General features: G+C 36.2%; 3 protein-coding genes, 1 long non-coding RNA gene and 1 pseudogene across 13 annotated transcripts; 3 read left to right on the top strand and 2 right to left on the bottom strand.

The window, feature by feature from the left end:
* Positions 1–779: 779 nt before the first annotated feature.
* LOC110748545 (Peptidyl-tRNA hydrolase family protein) lies at positions 780–3,387 on the top strand. Of its 8 annotated transcripts, none has more exons than XM_088254261.1 (9): positions 780–1,151; positions 1,392–1,574; positions 1,665–1,752; positions 1,827–1,894; positions 2,219–2,269; positions 2,372–2,445; positions 2,765–2,917; positions 3,005–3,081; positions 3,187–3,387. In XM_088254261.1, exons 2-8 carry the CDS (start codon positions 1,467–1,469, stop codon positions 3,060–3,062), a joined length of 600 nt encoding a protein of 199 aa, XP_088110387.1. In that variant the 5' UTR covers positions 780–1,151; positions 1,392–1,466; the 3' UTR covers positions 3,063–3,081; positions 3,187–3,387. The 8 variants fall into 8 exon arrangements, with proteins under 8 accessions (XP_088110387.1, XP_088110385.1, XP_088110383.1 ...); XM_088254259.1 differs by having other exon boundaries at positions 789–1,129; positions 1,403–1,574; positions 2,859–2,917; XM_088254257.1 differs by having other exon boundaries at positions 789–1,147; positions 1,403–1,574; positions 2,859–2,917.
* Positions 3,388–4,203: 816 nt separating this feature from the next.
* Positions 4,204–11,361, bottom strand: LOC110759011 (uncharacterized). The gene is made up of 4 exons (XR_002527042.2): positions 11,084–11,361; positions 8,660–8,805; positions 5,208–5,973; positions 4,204–5,040 (listed from the first exon to the last, which is right to left on the bottom strand). It is a non-coding gene; the product is annotated as an uncharacterized LOC110759011 (long non-coding RNA).
* On the top strand, positions 4,592–6,193 carry LOC110759010 (uncharacterized). Its single transcript, XM_021961012.2, has 2 exons — positions 4,592–4,989; positions 5,138–6,193. The coding sequence occupies exons 1-2, from the start codon at positions 4,592–4,594 to the stop codon at positions 5,931–5,933; spliced, it is 1,194 nt and encodes a 397-aa protein (XP_021816704.2). The 3' UTR covers positions 5,934–6,193.
* A 1,698-nt stretch (positions 11,362–13,059) lies between the features above and the next one.
* Positions 13,060–14,272, bottom strand: LOC110759003 (uncharacterized; annotated as a pseudogene).
* On the top strand, positions 14,251–18,865 carry LOC110759000 (phosphatidylinositol N-acetylglucosaminyltransferase subunit A-like). Of its 3 annotated transcripts, XM_088254999.1 has the most exons (9): positions 14,254–14,867; positions 15,149–15,285; positions 15,745–16,317; positions 16,638–16,792; positions 17,225–17,315; positions 17,462–17,578; positions 17,674–17,777; positions 18,300–18,390; positions 18,476–18,865. In XM_088254999.1, exons 2-9 carry the CDS (start codon positions 15,166–15,168, stop codon positions 18,569–18,571), a joined length of 1,347 nt encoding a protein of 448 aa, XP_088111125.1. In that variant the 5' UTR covers positions 14,254–14,867; positions 15,149–15,165; the 3' UTR covers positions 18,572–18,865. The 3 variants fall into 3 exon arrangements, 2 of the variants coding, with proteins under 2 accessions (XP_088111126.1, XP_088111125.1); XM_088255000.1 differs by lacking the exons at positions 18,300–18,390; positions 18,476–18,865 and adding an exon at positions 17,990–18,289 and having other exon boundaries at positions 14,251–14,867; XR_015836586.1 differs by lacking the exon at positions 18,476–18,865 and having other exon boundaries at positions 14,252–14,867; positions 17,462–17,576.
* Positions 18,866–18,914: the final 49 nt, after the last annotated feature.

Genomic DNA, 18,914 nt, shown 5'->3' with positions numbered 1-18,914 from the left:
CGGTTGGAAAAATTGGTTTGAGAAGTTTTACGATTTTGTTTTTTTTGTTTTTTTCCAAAGTTATTAAGGTGATAAGGGTTTCTCACACACATCGACAATGTGTCATGGGAGTTCAAATATAAAGTCATTGGTCTGCAAGTCGAGACCATTTTCATTTTCCATAACATCCATTTACACAAATTTCAAATCTAATAATCATGTGAAACAAAACACAAAAGTTTTATATATACTTGAAAGTTTAAACAAACGCATCAAATAATTTTCACCTCTTATAGTCTTATGAAGTCAAAATCATCGACCTAAACAATCTTAACAATGTTAAGCACATAAAAATGCAACTTTGAATTCACTAGTCTAATTCCTAAATATATAACATTCAAAATTCCATATAAACAATAAAGTAACAATCTAATTATATTAAAGCTTGATATCTATTTATGTGTTAGATGAAACATAATAGTGTGATAACGAATAAAAAGATATCAAATGCCACAAAATAATAGAATTAACATAGACATTTCGGCTTGCTTAAGATGGTTTTCGTATAGGCCAAACCAAATCAAACTAAACTAACTATGACCCGATTTGATTCAATTCGGTCCAAAATTACACTTTTTTAGTGTTAAAACAAATTAAATTGGTTAGATTTGGTTTGGTTTGACTGGATTTTTGCCCACATCTATTTATGGCCGAGTCATAGAATAAAATTTTCATATAGACCCATAAAATGGGCCGGACCCTAAGTCCTCGAGGTTTGGGGCATGGGTCATTTTGACCCGCAAGGTAGTCGGGCCGATACTCATTTCCCACTTCATTCCTCCCATGGTCAGAGTCCATGGCTGTTTGGGTAATGGGTTGAGTCTGATCGTCCCGATATTTTTTGTTACGGCTAACGCCAGAGGAAGGAGCAGCTGCAATTAAACTGCTGGAGCTCGCCGTCTGAAGTACATGCAAGTGCCGTAGGCTAGTGGGTTGGGAGAACAAGACGACTGCGTTTAGGCCTTCAGCAACCGTGTCTTTTGTAGCCTCTCAAAAATAACCAGCGCCATCGTGGTTGCTCGTTGGAGCACCAAAGTTTCCAAAGCCATAGCTGGCGCCTTCTCTCTCACTCACTCACTGGTTATTTGAGGTTACAAGCTAAAACTTGGCAAGTATGGAATTCCAGTAAACAACATTTTCTTTTGAGAAAAATCGATTATTTCCTTTGGATTCTGTGATAGGGCTCTTGGGTTTGGCTTTGCTTCTTTTGGGTCCTCATTCAGTTTTTGACATAACATTCAATGCATTGCATATTGTATTGCACATTTCTCCGTTGGAGACAGTTTAAGACTGCACACACTATATACATTTTGAATGCACTCTAGTTGTTTGTAAAAAGTTGTGAATGGCAGGTGCGCTGCAGACTTTGGAGTTCATTTTTCGGGAAATTATGGTACTGTGAGGCCTAGTCCGAGGCACCGAGGAAGATGCTTAATAGGTTGGGTAGGCGTTACTTTTGCACTGCTGCTCCACAGCCGTGGCTATTTGTGGGTTTGGGCAATCCGGGCGTTAAGTTCAAAGGAACTAGGCACAATGTACTATACCATACTTTTAACTTTCATGTTTTGTTCTTTTTTGGTTTTATGAACAAGTTTCAAATTCTCTCCTTTTCTTTTGGTTTGAAGCAGGTGGGGTTTGAGATGATTGATGCTTTTGCTAATTCACAAGGAATTGAAATGAGCACGGTGCATTGCAAAGCTATCTTTGGGCAAGGCATGTAAATATTTGCACACTTTTCTTTGGTTGTTATTTTTGTTTGTGAAGTTCATGGAACTTTGGTATGCCAGGTTTCGTGGGTGAAGTTCCCGTTTTTCTTGCAAAGCCTCAAACTTACATGAATTTGAGTGGTGAATCTGTAAGTGACTGATATATTTCCTGTTAACATCTGATGGAATTTTGTTATTGCAATTTTGTTTTCAAAAAAGGTTATTCCTTAATCTAGTATTTTCTCTTTATGTTTATTACTTCTGTATAACTGGGAATGGGAGTTAATCTTCTATGAAAACAGATGTGATATTTGTACTCTGTATTCCATTCCATTCCTTCTAGCACACTTATAAATTTATATTTCTTTCTGATGTTTAACTGATTCAGTTTTGTATGTTAGAGCTGTTAATACTACTGATTATGTTAGAGAAAGAATATAACAGTGTGTTCTCTTTATTCAACTGATCTGCAGACAGGACCACTTGCTGCTTATTATAAGCTACCTCTCAATCGTGTGCTAGTGGTACTTCCATTCTCCCATTTTTAAGTTTTTATTACTTGATAGCATCTGTGTTTAAAAAAAAATATATCTTTATTGTATTTGTTTATTTATTCTTGTTTGTAGTTCCACGATGACATGAACTTACCATGTGGGGTACTTCGTCTTCACCCAAATGGAGGTCATGGATGCCACAATGGGTATGATCAAAATATTCTACTGTGATATTTAAGCAGATTTACTTATAAAGTTCAAAATGATTAAGTAATGTTGGAAATGTTTTGTTAAACTGTTAGAACCTACTTAAACCCAGGTGTTTACAACAGTTAATTAAGTAGCTGATTAGTGGAATGCTTTATCACGAGGAGGTAATTATATAGGATATGTACGTTAGAATGGCTTTTGTGTCCTAGTAAGAGTAAGGACCATGGCTATTGTGGTGTTGCTTGAGTTCTTCTTTCCAATCCTCTGAGTAGTGAGTAGTACTGAATAGTGTTTAATTTTGTCCTCTCTTGAAAGGCCTTTCAATTTTGCTTCCCCCGACCCTTGTTTCAAACTTAAGGAGCATATGTGGAATATCAGTACCTATCTTTTAAAGCTATTAATTATTCAGGGTGAAGAGTGTAATGTATCACTTTCGTGGGAACAGAGAATTTCCTCGGCTAAGAATCGGTTAGTTTGAATGTTCACATTTTTTGTATTTTTGTTGCTGTTATGATATCTTTTGCAGTGCTAGAAATATGATGAATTCCTTGTTAGGTATCGGGAGGCCTCCTGGTCAAATGGATCCCAAAGCATTCTTGCTCCAGAAATTTAATGCAACAGCTCAAGGACGAGTAAGTACATGGTTGTTTTGTATATTGAGTCCTGCATTTGATGGAATTGGATATTCATTTGGTATTTTGAAGTTTTGAATGATGCTGTGGGCTTTATGATGTTAGATTGATGCTGCTTTACAAGAGGGAGTTGATATATTGAAGGTGCTGTTATCTAAAGGCTTGGCAGAGAGTGCGAGACGCTTCAACTCAGAGCAAAAATACAAGCATTTGAGATTAGAGACTACAATGGCGACATAAATTTGTAAATGAGTATATATATATATGATTGATTTGATTTTTTAAAGTTTTGTTTTGCATTGACTCGACCCAATTGTCTCCATGACTGGAGGTTCGCATCTACTGTGCACGTGGTGCATGAGTTTATCGTTAAAACAGCAAAAATCCATTTCGCTTTAAAGCGGAGGCTGGAGAGTGGCTCGTTCTAACTTGTTATTGATTATGTCCGATAAAAACATTTAAAAAAAAGAGAGAAATAGTGACTGACTGTCCCAAAAAAGAGAGAAATAGTGGCTGAGTGCTCTGTGGGCCCGATCTTCAGCCAGCCTCGCTGTCTCTTGCGGCTTCACTTTATTACCAAAGACCTCCACACGCATTCAAGGAAGGTGGACTCAAACTCTCCCCTATAAACACTCCACTCAAAGGCGACATTCTTTTCATAGTAAAACTATTACCACATCCACAACTCTTTTCCGGAAAATTGAACTTCAAAAATAGAATTATAAGATTCTTCTTTATATACAAGAAATATTGTGAGATGAGGGTTTTATTTTTAGGATCTTAAATGTATAGATAAATGTTTTTAACCACTTGAACTACGAGCCCCTTTATTATAAAATAAATCTTTTGAAAGAAAAAAAAATCTACTCATAAAAAAGTTTATGAAATACTCTGGATTCATTTCATGGCAAACTTATTTACCTTCAAAAACAGAATAAAGACAACCTTATTGATAATTTTAAAATAAAAATAAAATCAACACAAAAATAAAGAAGAAAATAAGATTTGTAGAGTTCATATTAAACCCATATTATATATATCCTAATTCAACTCTCTTGAATTATGAGAGATAGATATATATATATATACACACTTGCTCACTAAAGCAGAATGCCACTGGTATGAAAGTAAAATCATTAGGCACTAAAATAAAGCCGAGAAGAGTGAACAATTGGTCGTGATGTCCAGGCAGTTTAAAGGCGCGTGAGGAGTTATCAGTTCGTGATCAGCATATGACACCATACCCCCGAAATCTGTCTGGACTCGCATCCCACACCCATCCTCCTCTCTCAATACCAACAAACTTTTAAAAAAATATGCAAAAATTAAATCTACACAAGAAGAAGGGCAGAGAAACAATATCAGAAGTTCAGAACAACTATAGCTAGCTACCCAATTACCATCTTCTTCCATCCCCAAAGATTTCCAAGATATCACTTGCGGACGGCATTTGAGTGCTATAGCCTTACCCTACTCACTCAGAAGAAGTCGAGGCAGCTTTGCTTCAATAATGAGAAACCCATCCTCATCGTCATCGTCATCGTCGTCAAAAGCGGCGGCAGCAGCAGCAGCTGCAGCGACAGCAACTTCAATACCGACGAAAATAACATCGTCGTCGTCGAGCAAGGCGGCGGGGACCAGTGGTGGGAGCAAGACGCCATGTTGTATCAAGGTGGGTTTGAAAAGAGGGCCGTGGACGCCCGAAGAGGACGAGCTCTTGTCCAATTACATCAAGAAAGAAGGCGAGGGCCGATGGCGGACCCTACCCAAGCGGGCTGGGCTGCTCCGCTGCGGCAAGAGCTGCCGCCTCCGCTGGATGAACTACCTCCGCCCTTCCGTCAAGCGCGGCCAGATCGCCCCCGACGAAGAAGATCTCATCCTTCGCCTCCATCGCCTCCTGGGCAACCGGTATATATACATATATATATATGCCCATCATCATCATCATCATCATCCATCCTACACAAACATATGTATAATTACTTATTGATTTCTAGGGTTAGGGTTTCACTGTTAAGATCGAGTGTTTGAATTAATGAATTATATGTATGTATAGGTGGTCTTTGATAGCTGGGAGGATCCCAGGGCGTACAGACAATGAGATAAAGAACTACTGGAACACACACCTGAGCAAGAAGCTGATCAGCCAAGGCATAGATCCCAGAACCCACAAGCCTCTAAATCCAGATATTCACTCCTCGGCTACTGTTGCTGCTGCTGACATGGACAACAACATTAACAAAGCAGCAACAGTTTCTTCTTCCAAAACCAATCGCTTCAGCTCAAACACTAACCCTAGTCCTCCTCCTACTTCTGAGCCCGTCGCTCATCATCATGGGGCAGCTGCCAATACCGATGGCAATAATGGGAATATCGTCACAAATATTTCCAACAAGGAAAATGGGTACCTTGTTGATGATCAGGAGCTGGGCACCATGGTCCATGGCTATGCAAACATGACGTCTTCTGATCATGCTTCTGCAGCGGCGATGGGAACTTTGAGCTTGAGAAGTAGCAGCAGCAACCATGGAGGAGCACTACTTGGGGGGAATGAAGAGGATGATGATATGAATTGCTGCGCTGACGATGTCTTCTCTTCGTTCCTGAATTCATTAATCAACGAGGATCCATTTTCTGGCCAACACCATTTGCAACAACAAGTACTACTTCAGAATGGGAATAATGCCCATAATGCAGCTGGTGCTGATGGTTCGGATCATCATGTTCCTTTGATTTCTAGTGGTGCTGGTGCAACTGCGCCATCCACTTTTGGCTGGGAATCTGCTGTGCTCATGTCTTCAGCTTTTATCCAAAACGATCACCACAGGGTACTCAATGATCAAACGGAGTAGTAGCCAGCTAGCCCGCCCCTGTTCAATCCATCGCAATGCACTGCGCAGATTGAAACAAACACAACAGTTGCTTAATTAGTTTATTTATGGAAATTAGTTCTAGGGTTTGGATCAATATCATATATATAATATGATATGATATTTGTATGATTTTGTGTGTGATCTATTTATGTCGACTAGTATGTACTTCACCCTCTCTTGATGATGATTTTGGCTTTATTTGTGGCCTACATCAATGTATGTTCATGTTTGTATTGTTCTATATGTATTGTAAACAAGCATTAGATCGATGTTGATTACTAATATATATATAAGTACTACTTTTGTGTGAATTAATTTGTTTTCATGGTTTGTAATTTCACTCACATTTCTATCATTTTGTTTGTAAACTCTAATGATCCGACCATATATATATGATCATCATATTCTTCTTAGTGTAGATGTGGATAATTTATATCCCAAGTGAATCTTGTTTTCATGCTGAAATCTTGTTAGGCTCATAATGTTTGCTATTCAAAAAGATAAAAGACTACGTCTACCAAACTTCTTCTCAACAGATTAAGTGCTCATCCCCGGTGTATACATATGTATACAATGAGTAGTACATGGATTATACATGCTAGCTTGAAGCCAAATAAGTCTCAACACAGAGATGTTGCATGCATGAAGATCATTCAAATTATAAACTATCACAATCACAACTGAATCATCAGATTATGCTAGCGAAAACACAAAATAGTTTTGTTCACTTCCTCATCAGGCTTAGATATAAAACTCGACGGTGTTAGAAAATCATCAGCACCAAAAGTTTAAGATATGAGCCATAATAGAGAGAGAAGAGTTGCAAACCAACAAGGAAATTAATGAGAATGTATATGAAAGTGGAGGTTTCGAACTCAAGACCTCTTAGACACAAGATTTTGATACCATGTTAGACAATTAATCAATATATCATGAAATGTTTATATTGTTAAAGAATAAGCCTAAATTAATTATATTGATCGAGCTTACAAACAGAACTATTGATGTCACTGCAAGAGAAAGTGGGGTATATAGGCACTCATGCAGCTTAAAGGCCACATTTGATCTTTCAAAGCTTACTTACATATGTAAACTAATGTCGAAATGAAGAAACGAAAGAGAAGAAAAGATTAACAAATTCTTATTTGAATGTCGGATGCATGGAACATTTTGGCAAACTTTCATGAGCAAATATATATATATATATATATATATATATATATATATATATACATATGTATTCTTGCTTTCTTTCTATGAATGGAAGGTGAATGATCGTTTTATCTGAACATATATAGGTACTCAAACGTACCTCATCAGAACTTAGAAGAGATTAATTCCATTAAGGGCTTGAAGCTAAAATATCTTATTAATTCGTCTAATCTGGTCAGTATGCATTTTGTGATCTATTTTTGATTTGTAATGTGCATACATTTATTCTTGTACTCAAAGAAAACTGATGCTTGTATTTGTGTAAAAATCAATGTTAGGGTATACATAGATGCCTTAATTAGTTTGCGATTAACATGTCATCGATCGGTAGGTTTACTTGAATAAAATTACAAATTAACTTAGACTCTATTGTACATGTAGCTAGTATAGTATAACTATAAGGCTATATTAGCACAGTGTACATTCAAACAAGTGCAGTTGAACCTAGGTATATAGGTTAATCTGAAGGTCAGCGTATTTTCGGAACTAGCTAGCATTGGCATATACTTTGAGAGCTCCCCATGCATGAGAAATACAATACCTGGACATTGTGAAATTAATCATCGATAGAACTGAAGAGGAAAGGAAAATGGCATTTGGGTGGAGCTTTGGAAGAGTGAGAAGCATAGTCAAGATTAACACTCTGGATTTGGTGCATATGTTATTTGTATAACAGATAACATATACCAGATAATTTTCTAGTTTGGTTCAAGCTAACCTGACGATTACTATATCTATATATGTCTCAACACCTAAAACACACCGACTTCTATATCCTTCCAAAAACAATCATTCTACGTTTGGTGCCTAGGGTTGGATTGAATTGGATTATTTACAAGATTATTGAAGAGTAAGAAATTGAAGGATTTTTCATTTTGTAAGGATTATGAGGGATAAGTTATAAGGTGTTGAAATCCTACCGTTTTGGGGGATTGAAAATGGATAAGTTTCTTTCATGACTAATTCATTGTACTTTGAACAAAATGTGAAAGTTGACCTTCATACCTTAAAGTAGAGTATATATAATTGGAATTAATTAATCAATCCAATATAATCCTATGCACTAAACATGACCTTAGTGCATAACCACAGTTAGCTTAAATTTGAGCCATTATAATTACCAATGGCGGAGCCAGAAATTTTATCAAGGAGGGTCAATCTTAAATAGCGAGAGTGAAATCTTAGGAGATATGAGGTGTGTTTTATGTGTTAGAAAAAAGATACTACTAGAGCCAAGAGGGATTTTGTTATGTATCTACCATGCATTCTCCATGCACATTGCTCTTAGACTCAACTATAGTAAGAACATACGATGACGAAGAGTAAAAGTTTTTTCTCTCTCAGTAAATATGCATTCAATCAAGATACACACACATATGATATATGTATATATCAGTAAAGCTAGAAACCATTCATTTAACGTAAGTACGTATATTCATAGTTTGAAGCAGTCATATCTATTATTAATTAAGGATGAAATCAAGAAAACTTACTATGATCAGCACGACAGAGCAAGAATTAATCTGCAGTATAATTAACCTTCAGTCTGGTAAGTATGATCAGTCTGGTAATTCTTCAATCTCCAAACACAATATATGTCTGCTGACGTGACGATCGCCAGTGCTCCATCAAGAGCCTCCTGCATAACCATGCAGTATATTGTTATTTGCATTCTCAGCACAATTGAATTGATTCATGTTATAAGCTGCCTCACAAAACCAGCTATTATACTCTTAAAACATGCTCTAACTATGTCAATTTTGAAGAAAGAAATAGGATTTGAATCAATCAGATATTGACCCACTCAACCCAGGTAAATAAAACAAGGTACAGATGGGCTGCTCTGGAACACCAATCTAGTTGGGCCATAGACATTTGCCCAAAATAAATTGTTGGTCGTTGTCTTTTCTTTTCTTGGCCCACAAAATTATTCAACCACTCACCCAAAAGTTGGTGGGGAATGCAAAGCTCCCTCCTACCTACTTTGTGGATTTAGAAAATAATTCATATACCAATTATTAATTTATTAATTTATTAAAATAAAACCTAATAAGATTTAAACAAAATAGAGGACAATAATTAATGGCATGAATATTATAATAAGAGCAAAGTTTGGCTCCTTAAAGTATTGTTGTTGTAACTTGTAGAGCTATATGAGAAGATATTTGTTTGTTGTAACGTTATGGTTTGACCAAAATCCAGAGGCTCATATCCGACCATCCACTCAAACAACCAGTCATCTCACTCCACCATGCGATTGGTAGATGGTTGACCATTCAGTAGGTTCTAGTGCAACTTCGTTGACCCTCTACCTGCATTTTTTTCTTCTTCCTTCTTCTCCCTATATATTATTACTATTCAAGCTTATATTCTCTTAATTTGTGTTTCTTTCCATGACACTGATATAATATATAAGTCCTATATCCCCAGGATTTCTTAAAATAAAAAAATTTAGGGACACTCTTTAGGGTCCCTTATGATTTTTTTCAACAATCCAAACATCTATTTTACAAATATCCATTCATAAATTATTCTTGCAAAAATCAGAAAAATTGAAAATCGTTAAGGCATCTAGTAGGAACCAACAAAATAGACAAGCATAGTGCTTGAAGAAAAGACTATAATAACAACCATCTAATTGAGTGGTCAAATGATTTCGGATTCAAGTTGTTTTTTACTAAGATGATCTTTGAGAGAATATCTAAAAATTAAACTGTTCAAATTATTAAAGTACAATGCGTGATGAAACCTACCCTCAACTAACGTGTATGTCCATAAAACACATATAAAAGCGTATGACTTTATTTTTTTGGGGGGTCCAAGTATGACCTACCAATCTTAGTTGGAGCTTTTTAGTTCCTCTGAATAGTCAGTATGTGGGAAAGCAAAATAAATAGTTTGATTGTACTCTCTTTCTTAATTGATCAGAAAATAAAAACCGCGCGGTTTCATGACACAAGTCACAAGCGTCTGTTATTTTAGCTAAAGGCTAATAAAGTTTCTATCATTATTAAAATTAACTATAAATAAATATTAGGGTTTTCCTGTCAGCAAACTGCAGTACTATATCATTATTAATATATACAAAAATTGGTGTATATTTTTTTTTTAATTTTTGGTTTTGTTGGGTTCAATCCAATGTATATAAAAAGTCAAATGGAATCATGTGAAAGATGAAGCAATAAAAATTGGGGTCAAACCAGCTTTGGGAAGTTTGTCTTATTGTGGGTCAGGGGCATGGTACTTGTATTTCAAATGCGTCCTCCAATGGGGTTGGGTTGAATGAATTGAACTCACTCTTTCATGCTACTTATATATTGCTCTTGTTAAACTTTTAAATATGATTAATTATATAATGAGGTGAAATATAATTTTCCTTTTAAATATCGCCACTTTGAAATATGATCATATGATTTTCTTTCACTTGGATTTTATTTTTACCTGGTAATATGAATATGATTAAAGACAAACCCTGTAATTTTCTCCCTACCTCTAAGATGCCTTGCAAATGCTAATGCAAATTAAGGAAAATAAGAACCCCCAAATCTAAAACTACCTACAAACAAGAACAACGAGGGAATGTATCGTGACAGTTTGCTTGCTCGTTTTCATAAAAGAAAAAACCAACATAGAAACAGAGTAAACAGAGGAAACAGAGTGCGCATTTGCTACAAAATTTGAGAACAAGGACATCCAAAAATCCATAATAAACCATGTATAGGAAGCCAAACAAGCAAAAGCTACCCCATGCATAAACAACTCAACTGCAAAAAATACTTGAACATTTCACAAACTGGAACAACCGCGTTTCTTCACAGACGAAAGCAACAGACCATTTTTCGTTGTAGATTACGAAACCATTTCATTTTACGAAGAACAAAAGAAAAGAAGCTGAATGAAAGTTGTTGATGGCTTACCTTAAAGCTGTTTGGTGCCTGAGTTTGAGCCTTTTCGCACAAATGCCATTGCTCTATGAGCGCACAATGATCAAATGGGGTCATGGAAATCTTAGTGACTCGAAAAAAGATTAAAAATAAGGTTGAAACTTGAAAAAGGCAGAAGAAGAAACTTCATGTAGTAGAAAGCTCTTTCAATATTTTTCAGTATCTCCCACATGCTATAAGCACCCCTGGGTTTTAGAGGGAAGGACACGTGCCATTCAGGTGTTGGTGGTGACAAGTTGCACCACCCAAGAACCAATGCAATGGCTGCACTGGGGCTTATAGTTGGGATGGGAGGGGTTTGTTTGTTTGGGATTGACCGGTAGATTTTGTATTGTCTGTGAGAAGATTACCGGCTGCAAACGTAAACCCCAATGAGGACCAACCAAACGTTCTAACCCATATAAAAGAGGTCAGATTTTGTTAGACAGACCAAACTTTCTAATCTCTTTTTGCTGCCAAATAATACTTTCCCTTCCACATCTGCCTATCTATCAGCTCTCTCTCTCTCTCTGATTTTTTTTGAAAGCACTGCTTTTTCTTGAATTTATTGAGTCATTATTATTTATTTGTGCAAGGTTACAGAACTGAGGCTTTCTCTGCAGTCTGCAATGAACTGCTTGATTTGGGGATTCGAAATCAATGGAATTTAATGCAATAAACCCTGCAAATTTGGCAAACTAGGGATGATTTTCAACACTTACTTTTGGATTGCATATGTAAGTTAATAATGGGTTAGTGGGTGGCTAATCAGCGACAAGTGTTGATTAACTTGATTTCTTACATTTAAGGAGGAGGATATAAAAAAAGTAAGCAAGAATACTTAGAGCATGCTCCAAAATGGGCTTTGCCTATAAAAATTGGTGAATGTAATGTATTTGCATAAACCATAATGGAAAAGAAAACATCATCAGGAATCAAGAATCAAGAATCAAGAATCAAGATGGTACATACATATGCAATTGTAAGGAAGGGAAAAAGAATGAGGATATTTGGCCCCAATCAACAACCCACAGTCGGATTTTATTTTTCTCCATTTGTTGGGGCAAAATATAGTGAGATTGTTCAAAAGTCAAACATAACTAAAAACAGGATATGTAACCTACCATTCTTACAACTCAACATACAATTCTGAAATCCACTCAGATCAAATCAAAGTTGATGAAACATTCAATATTCTTATGATTATGCTATGCTATAAAGAATAATTCACTTGCCAAAATAATGGTTTTGTATTTTCTAGATTTTGATTGCTGTTCAAGCACTTGATGCCAACACAAGTTGCAGCAAAGTTTTTTTTTCTTTCTTTTCAGCTATGTCAATTACAATGTGTCTCCATCAAACATTTGTATAGGTTAGAAAGCCAGCTCTTAAGTTACAAATTATAAGCCAATACGGGTTGGTTTAGTTGGTAAGATCCCTGCACTATATGTTGCTCCATCAGTGTTCGAGTTCCGTTGCCAATAGTTTCGTGTTTGGTAAGTAATATGTAAATTCCTCTGTAAATTCGAAAAGGTCTGGAATTTACCTTGAACCTGGGTGTTAGGGTAACCTCTCCCTCCCTAAACTTTTCTGAATAAAAAAATTATAAGTTATACATGAAAAATAATCTACAAATTGATAAGCATAAACATTTTAGTATTTTACCTGGGAAAACAACTGAGGAGAGTGGAAACAAAAAATCTTTTTTTAAAATTCTTTTACACCTCAACTGGCTTAAAACAAAATTTTCTTTAACATTGGCATGTTGTTTCATGTAATGTAAAGCTGACATTTGGCTTAAGCTTAAGTGTTAATATATTAATAAAGGTAAGGGAAAAAAAAAAACAAAAACTTGCGGTTTTTTTTATATCAAAAAACTCCAAGTGAAACGAAGCACATACCTCAATTGTTACTAATGTAAAGAATTGCAACTGTAGCTTGTCTAATTTAAAAAAGCATAAATCACGTAATTAAAAAAATGAAGCTAATCACCCTAACCAATGTTCAACAAAAATAACAAAACTTAAAGATGTCAACTGAATATAAAATGTGTCTATGCTCTTGGTGAAATAAACATCAACACCATTCCCTTCTTTCTCTCAGTTGGAATTGTCTTTAACATGAGAAACTGTTTCTCATTTTCTATAAATCAAGAGCATGCCTTCAGTTGTTCATCTGGACTAAGATCTGGAATTGCAATGACTTCATTATATACTTCTATTGGATCAAGCTTTTGTGTAGTAGAATTGATAAAGTATTCCAAAGATGAAGCCATTTTAGCCACTGAATCAGCAAGAACATTAGTTGTACCTCTTTTTTTTGGTAGGGGAATATCAGAAGGTTTTTGATTTCTTCTCTTTGGACAACTAAAGCTGGGTGAAACATTGTCAACCTGACAATTCTCAAAACCTTGAGTATCACTTTCCAAATCAACAATAATATTGGGATCACTCTCAGGAGTCATAACCTCAGCAGCTTCTGCACATGTTTCAGCACCCTCTCCAGTAGCTCTATCTTTGCCACATAAATCCACTATATCATCCCAGTTTGCAATCACTTTAAATCAAAAAGTTCTAACATCTTCATGAGACTATCAAGCAGAAAATCAAAGTTAACCATTTATTTACCACAATTTTAGTCAATCAAAAAGATATAATTGCATTATAAATTACCTTCAAAAAGGAGACTTGATGAAACTTAAGTACATGGCTTGTTATTCCTTCCTAGAACGTGATAGCAACTGCTTTCGATTCCAACTAATCAACAATACTATCAATACAAACACAAATATAACACAAAGCACAACTAAGCACATAGCAGGGGAAAGCACAAGGAGAAGAACAGAGAATTATTATCTTGTAAATAAAATTCAATTAACCGAAAAAGGAAAAATAGATAACTCAAAATTAGCAAGTACAGACATGGGAAGATCAGAGAAAGATGAGTCTGGGAAGAACATAGAAAGATGAGTCTAGATAGTTAAGACTCTTACCTTGATTGGAAGAGCAAATATTCTTGTCAGATTGAAAGACAGAGAGGAGAAATAAAATAAAAGCAAAACCCTGGTTCCACAGATGAAAAAAATCAATATAGCAGACAAAAAAGAGGCCAACGACAAGGAAATAAATTGCAAACTGAAACTCACCAGAAAACTTAGCAGAACACCATCAAGAGAATACCCATGGCGCGCAGGCTGGTTCTCTTTGAAGAAAATAGGTTATTCCTGAAATTTTGGTACGCAGAAGATGAAAATTTTGGCGGGCAGAAGATAGGTTATCGAGCGAGCAGAAGATGAAAATTCCCTTTCTGTTGGGAATTGTACAATTCCGCATATTACCATGGAATTTTAACTCGGGATTTTAGATGTGCAATTCCCACGATATTTTCTGCTTGTAATTTGGCAAATCCTGAGTTGATTTTGCCAAAAGCTGAACTTTCCCTTTTCCACGCTCCAAATCCCGACTTTTATTAAAATCCTGAGTTATTTTACCGCATCCAAAAACACCTTAGTTTTAATCACCGAAATTGAAACGACGTCGTTTCATTAACCCTAAAAAAATAAACACGCGATCGTCTTCCTCAGTCGTCTTCCTCACAGCCAGTCTGCAACTCGCAAAATCTCTTCCGGTTCATAAGGTTCCAGATCTGGCGATTCCTTGTTCCGCCTGGCCACGCCTTGCAACGCCTCCTTACGCCTTCCCAGCGCTAAACGTGCAACTCGCGAAACGGCCGACCGCCTCGGGCGATTCCCTGCCGCCTCGCTCCGACGTGCGCGAAGGTATGCCTTTGAAAACACTGGTTCAAGCTCATGAGCTACAGAAAATCTAATTTAATCTCCAATCAAAGCTCAGATTTTTATATATTTGAATTCAGATTTTTATATATTTGAATTCCGATTTTAATGCAATGTTCGGTTCATTGCATATTGCTTCAAGTGCTGTTGATTCGAATTGTTTAAAGCCTCATTACAGTTGATCGTAACAAAAATAGTTAATTTATAAAAATCGGCAGGGCCTTTTTCTCATAAAGATGAGTTTTTTTTAATGAACTTAATTGCAGGCAATTGAAATAAAGAAATGGGTGAGTGGAAAAGGCATAGAATTCTCATGGTCTCTGATTTTTTCTATCCCAACTTTGGTGGTGTGGAGAATCACATCTATTATCTCTCACAATGCCTTCTCAAGCTTGGTCACAAGGTCAGACATACAGTCTCTTCCATTTTCTGGGTTCAACATGTGTGTTTTTGTATATGTAATTATCTAATATAACTGAAAAACAATAGTTCAATGAAAGTGCTGATTTATTTATTTGTATGCTCTCGTATTGCTTTTCCATCACAAGCATGTTGAGGTCCCCATCTAGGTAATGGGGGCATTAGATGAACCACCATTTTGTTTTGGAGTAATGGAAATTTTATCATGATACACGACTTGAATGATGTGGCAGCTAAGGTGTAATGAGGAGTTTCTCTAGAGATGGGGGTGGGTGCCAGATTATATATTGCTGTTTACTTGTAGTTGTTTTAATATGATTGGAACATCTGAGCTGCCGAGTGTTTTGAGATATAAAAAAATGAAAATATTTCGTGACACAAATCAGCTTCCTTTGTTCTATTAGTTGTTGACTGGATGAACTTTCATTGTTTGATTGTTCAGGTGGTGGTAATGACTCATGCCTACAACAATCGTTCTGGGGTGAGATATATGACAGGCGGGTTGAAAGTGTATTATGTACCATGGAAACCGTTTCTTATGCAGAATACTTTTCCAACCTTTTATGGGACACTTCCAATAGTAAGGACTATCCTTATTCGAGAGAAAATATCCCTGGTACATGGACATCAAGCTTTCTCAACTCTTTGCCATGAGGCTTTGATGCATGCACGCACAATGGGGTACAAGGTCGTATTTACTGATCATTCACTCTATGGTTTTGCTGATGCGGGAAGTATACACATGAACAAGGTATTGCAATTTACATTGGCAGAAGTAAGTCAGGCCATTTGTGTTTCTCATACAAGCAAGGAAAACACGGTGCTACGGTCAGGTTTGCCACCAGAAAAAGTCTTTGTGATACCTAATGCTGTTGACACAGCTATGTTCAAGCCCGCACCAAAGCGCCTGAGTAGTCATGAAATTGTAATTGTTGTTATAAGTAGATTGGTTTACCGAAAGGGTGCAGATCTTCTCGTTGAAGTCATTCCAGAAGTATGCCGTTTATACCCCAATGTGAGTTGTTTTCACATAGCATTCAATGAAAATATTACGTTTCTTATCATGTTTGCTCATTCTGTGTAATGAATTTTAATATTGGAAAGGACTTGAATGTGTGCGCCAATAATTCTGCGATTGTATATTGAGATGATCATATATTCATCACTTGTCAGCATTAAGTGCAAAACAATTTTGATGTGTGAAGGCCTAACCTAAGGGGGATGCTTTTGATATAAAGAAAACGTTGAGTGTGGATTGGAGCATAACATCATTGGATGTATTTATTAATATGGTTAATTAGCATTCAATCATCTCATTCAGAAATATGTGGTAAGGTTCGTTTCATTGTTGGAGGAGATGGACCGAAACGTGTGCGGTTGGAAGAGATGAGGGAAAAACATTCTCTTCAAGATCGAGTTGAGATGTTAGGTGCCGTGCAACACTCTCAAGTACGATCTGTCCTAATTACTGGCCATATATTCTTAAACAGGTACTTATGAATATCTTCTTTCATTTTATCTTTTTTAAATATCTGAAGAACAATTTTTGTAGCTACACCAACTCAGGCGAAAAAAATTAAATCGTTGGGATTCTTGTAGTTTACCACAACTGGTGGTCAAATTGTCTTTATTGTTTGAAGTTAAACAGTGGCGTTATTAATACCAGTGATACTATCAATACAATTTGAAACATAAGTATATTAGGAGTTGCAATTGCTTGCAGATACATTGGAGCATAGTCATACTTCTTTTTCTGATTAGCTAACTGTCAAAACTATGGAGAAAGCATCACAGGTTCACAACTATAGTAATATATAAATGTGAATGAATTTGCACCAACATATATTCAACTTCAGCTATGTCTGTCAAAAATGTTACCTTTTGTTGTAATTTTTTATGATACGATTTTTCCCTTCTGGCAGTTCTTTAACAGAAGCTTTTTGCATAGCGATCTTAGAGGCTGCTAGTTGTGGATTATTAACAGTCAGTACACGTGTAGGAGGTGTCCCGGAGGTATGAACTTTGAAATCTTTTTTCTCTACATAGTTAATAAACTAGTATGTTTTTCTTTCTTAAAGCTAGGATAAATTCCATCTCTTAGTAGAGTTGAATTTGTGTTAGATTCATTTGAACTTAGTTAACCCCATTTCTGTACATAGGTACTACCAGATGACATGATTGTACTTGCAAAACCAGATCCTAGTGATATGGTTCAAGCAATAAAGAAGGCAATATCTATACTTCCCAAAATCGACCCACAAGAAATGCACAATCGTGTGAGTGCACTCTTTCAAAAATTGTTGTCTTTAGGCGCATTGACTACTTGTACAGTGGTTAAAATATGCTTCTTTGGCTCTTTGTTGGTTTGTAGATGAAGGAGCTGTACAATTGGCATGATGTGGCGAAACGGACAGAAATTGTTTATGACCGTGCTCTGAAATGCTCAAATCAAAATCTTTTACAACGACTCTCACGGTGTGCTACTCAGAGCTTACATCTAAATTGCATGCTTGTACAGATGTGGTTTTGAGTCTGAGTGCTTAAAACAAATTCGTTGTCCATAGAGTGTGAACCAACTATTCTCTTCATCACATCAATAGTAAAACTGTAAAAGCAGAGTTAGTGACTGAAATACCGTTGTTCATCTTGTCTTGCTTGAGGGGATGATAGTGAGTTTTTCTTTACAGTTTAGGTAGACAAGGATGCACAGGTGGTTGTTTTTTCAGTTCGAAGGCTGACTGTTGTATCTCTTGATCCATTGGCTTATTAATGATTGCAAGATGGAGTGGAGAGGAGCGCTTGTGTATTTTGTTGGTAGAAACTGTGTCACAGTGAATTTTAGTTAAGCTGCTTGAATTGGACGTCAAGAACTTGATTAGGAGGCAGTGATGGATTTTGAATTTAATTTAATTATTTATTTATCTTGATGTTTTGAGATTGCATAAATATTTCAGGAGCAATTTCAAGGTTGCTAATTGCTTAATTTGTTTATTGTAGATACCTCTCATGTGGAGCTTGGGCAGGAAAGCTTTTTTGCTTGGTTATGATCATTGACTTTCTGTTATGGCACCTGTTGCAACTATGGAAGGTTGTAAACTTTCTGTGCATGTTCTTTGGGTTTCCACATTAATTTGTTTTCCCTTTTTAATTATATTCCTTTCATTGTCCATTAGCCTGCAAAGGATATTGAAGAAGTGCCCGATTTCATTCTATCCCATGATCAAGATGAAGGGATCTCGCAGGACAATGAGAACCAAAGTTTGAGATGATTGCATTTAAAAATTGGAATTGTTCCCTTCATTTACAGCATGAAATAGATTGACCTTAAAAAGAGGATGAAATGGATTGACCTGATCTCTTTTTTATGTTGGTTTCACTTGGTCGGTAGTATCAAATTAGTCCTGTCTGTAGTGAAGATTTTGTCATGAAGACTTAAAGATGTTTGTCTGTTGCCTGCATGGCAACTTTGAAACAAATTTTAGCCGGAATTTGGCCGGATTGGCTACTTTCATTCAATTGTTTAGAATTACTTAGTAAAATTTTGGCCTTGGTGTTGGTGACGACATAGCCCGGTTTTTGTACTAATTACTCATCCTCTTTCAATAATATACT

This window comes from Prunus avium, chromosome 6, assembly GCF_965620075.1.
Source record: "Prunus avium chromosome 6, drPruAviu1.hap1.1, whole genome shotgun sequence".
NCBI classification, from domain to species: Eukaryota; Viridiplantae; Streptophyta; class Magnoliopsida; order Rosales; family Rosaceae; genus Prunus; species Prunus avium.
The sequence above is the reverse complement of the archived record's forward strand: the minus strand, read 5'-3'. Positions and strand labels throughout refer to the sequence as shown.

Excerpts from the sequence above, each read along its gene's own strand:
- LOC110748545 (XM_088254259.1), top strand. The coding sequence starts at position 1,467 with ATGCTTAATAGGTTGGGTAGGCGTTACTTTTGCACTGCTGCTCCACAG. Across the intron at positions 2,446-2,858 it reads GGTCATGGATGCCACAATGG|GGTGAAGAGTGTAATGTATC; the intron begins GTATGATCAAAA and ends TTAATTATTCAG. Across the intron at positions 2,918-3,004 it reads ATTTCCTCGGCTAAGAATCG|GTATCGGGAGGCCTCCTGGT; the intron begins GTTAGTTTGAAT and ends ATTCCTTGTTAG.
- LOC110759000 (XM_088254999.1), top strand. The coding sequence starts at position 15,166 with ATGGGTGAGTGGAAAAGGCATAGAATTCTCATGGTCTCTGATTTTTTC. Across the intron at positions 17,778-18,299 it reads CTTTTACAACGACTCTCACG|ATACCTCTCATGTGGAGCTT; the intron begins GTGTGCTACTCA and ends TGTTTATTGTAG. Across the intron at positions 18,391-18,475 it reads ACCTGTTGCAACTATGGAAG|CCTGCAAAGGATATTGAAGA; the intron begins GTTGTAAACTTT and ends ATTGTCCATTAG.
- LOC110759010 (XM_021961012.2), top strand. The coding sequence starts at position 4,592 with ATGAGAAACCCATCCTCATCGTCATCGTCATCGTCGTCAAAAGCGGCG. Across the intron at positions 4,990-5,137 it reads CATCGCCTCCTGGGCAACCG|GTGGTCTTTGATAGCTGGGA; the intron begins GTATATATACAT and ends ATGTATGTATAG.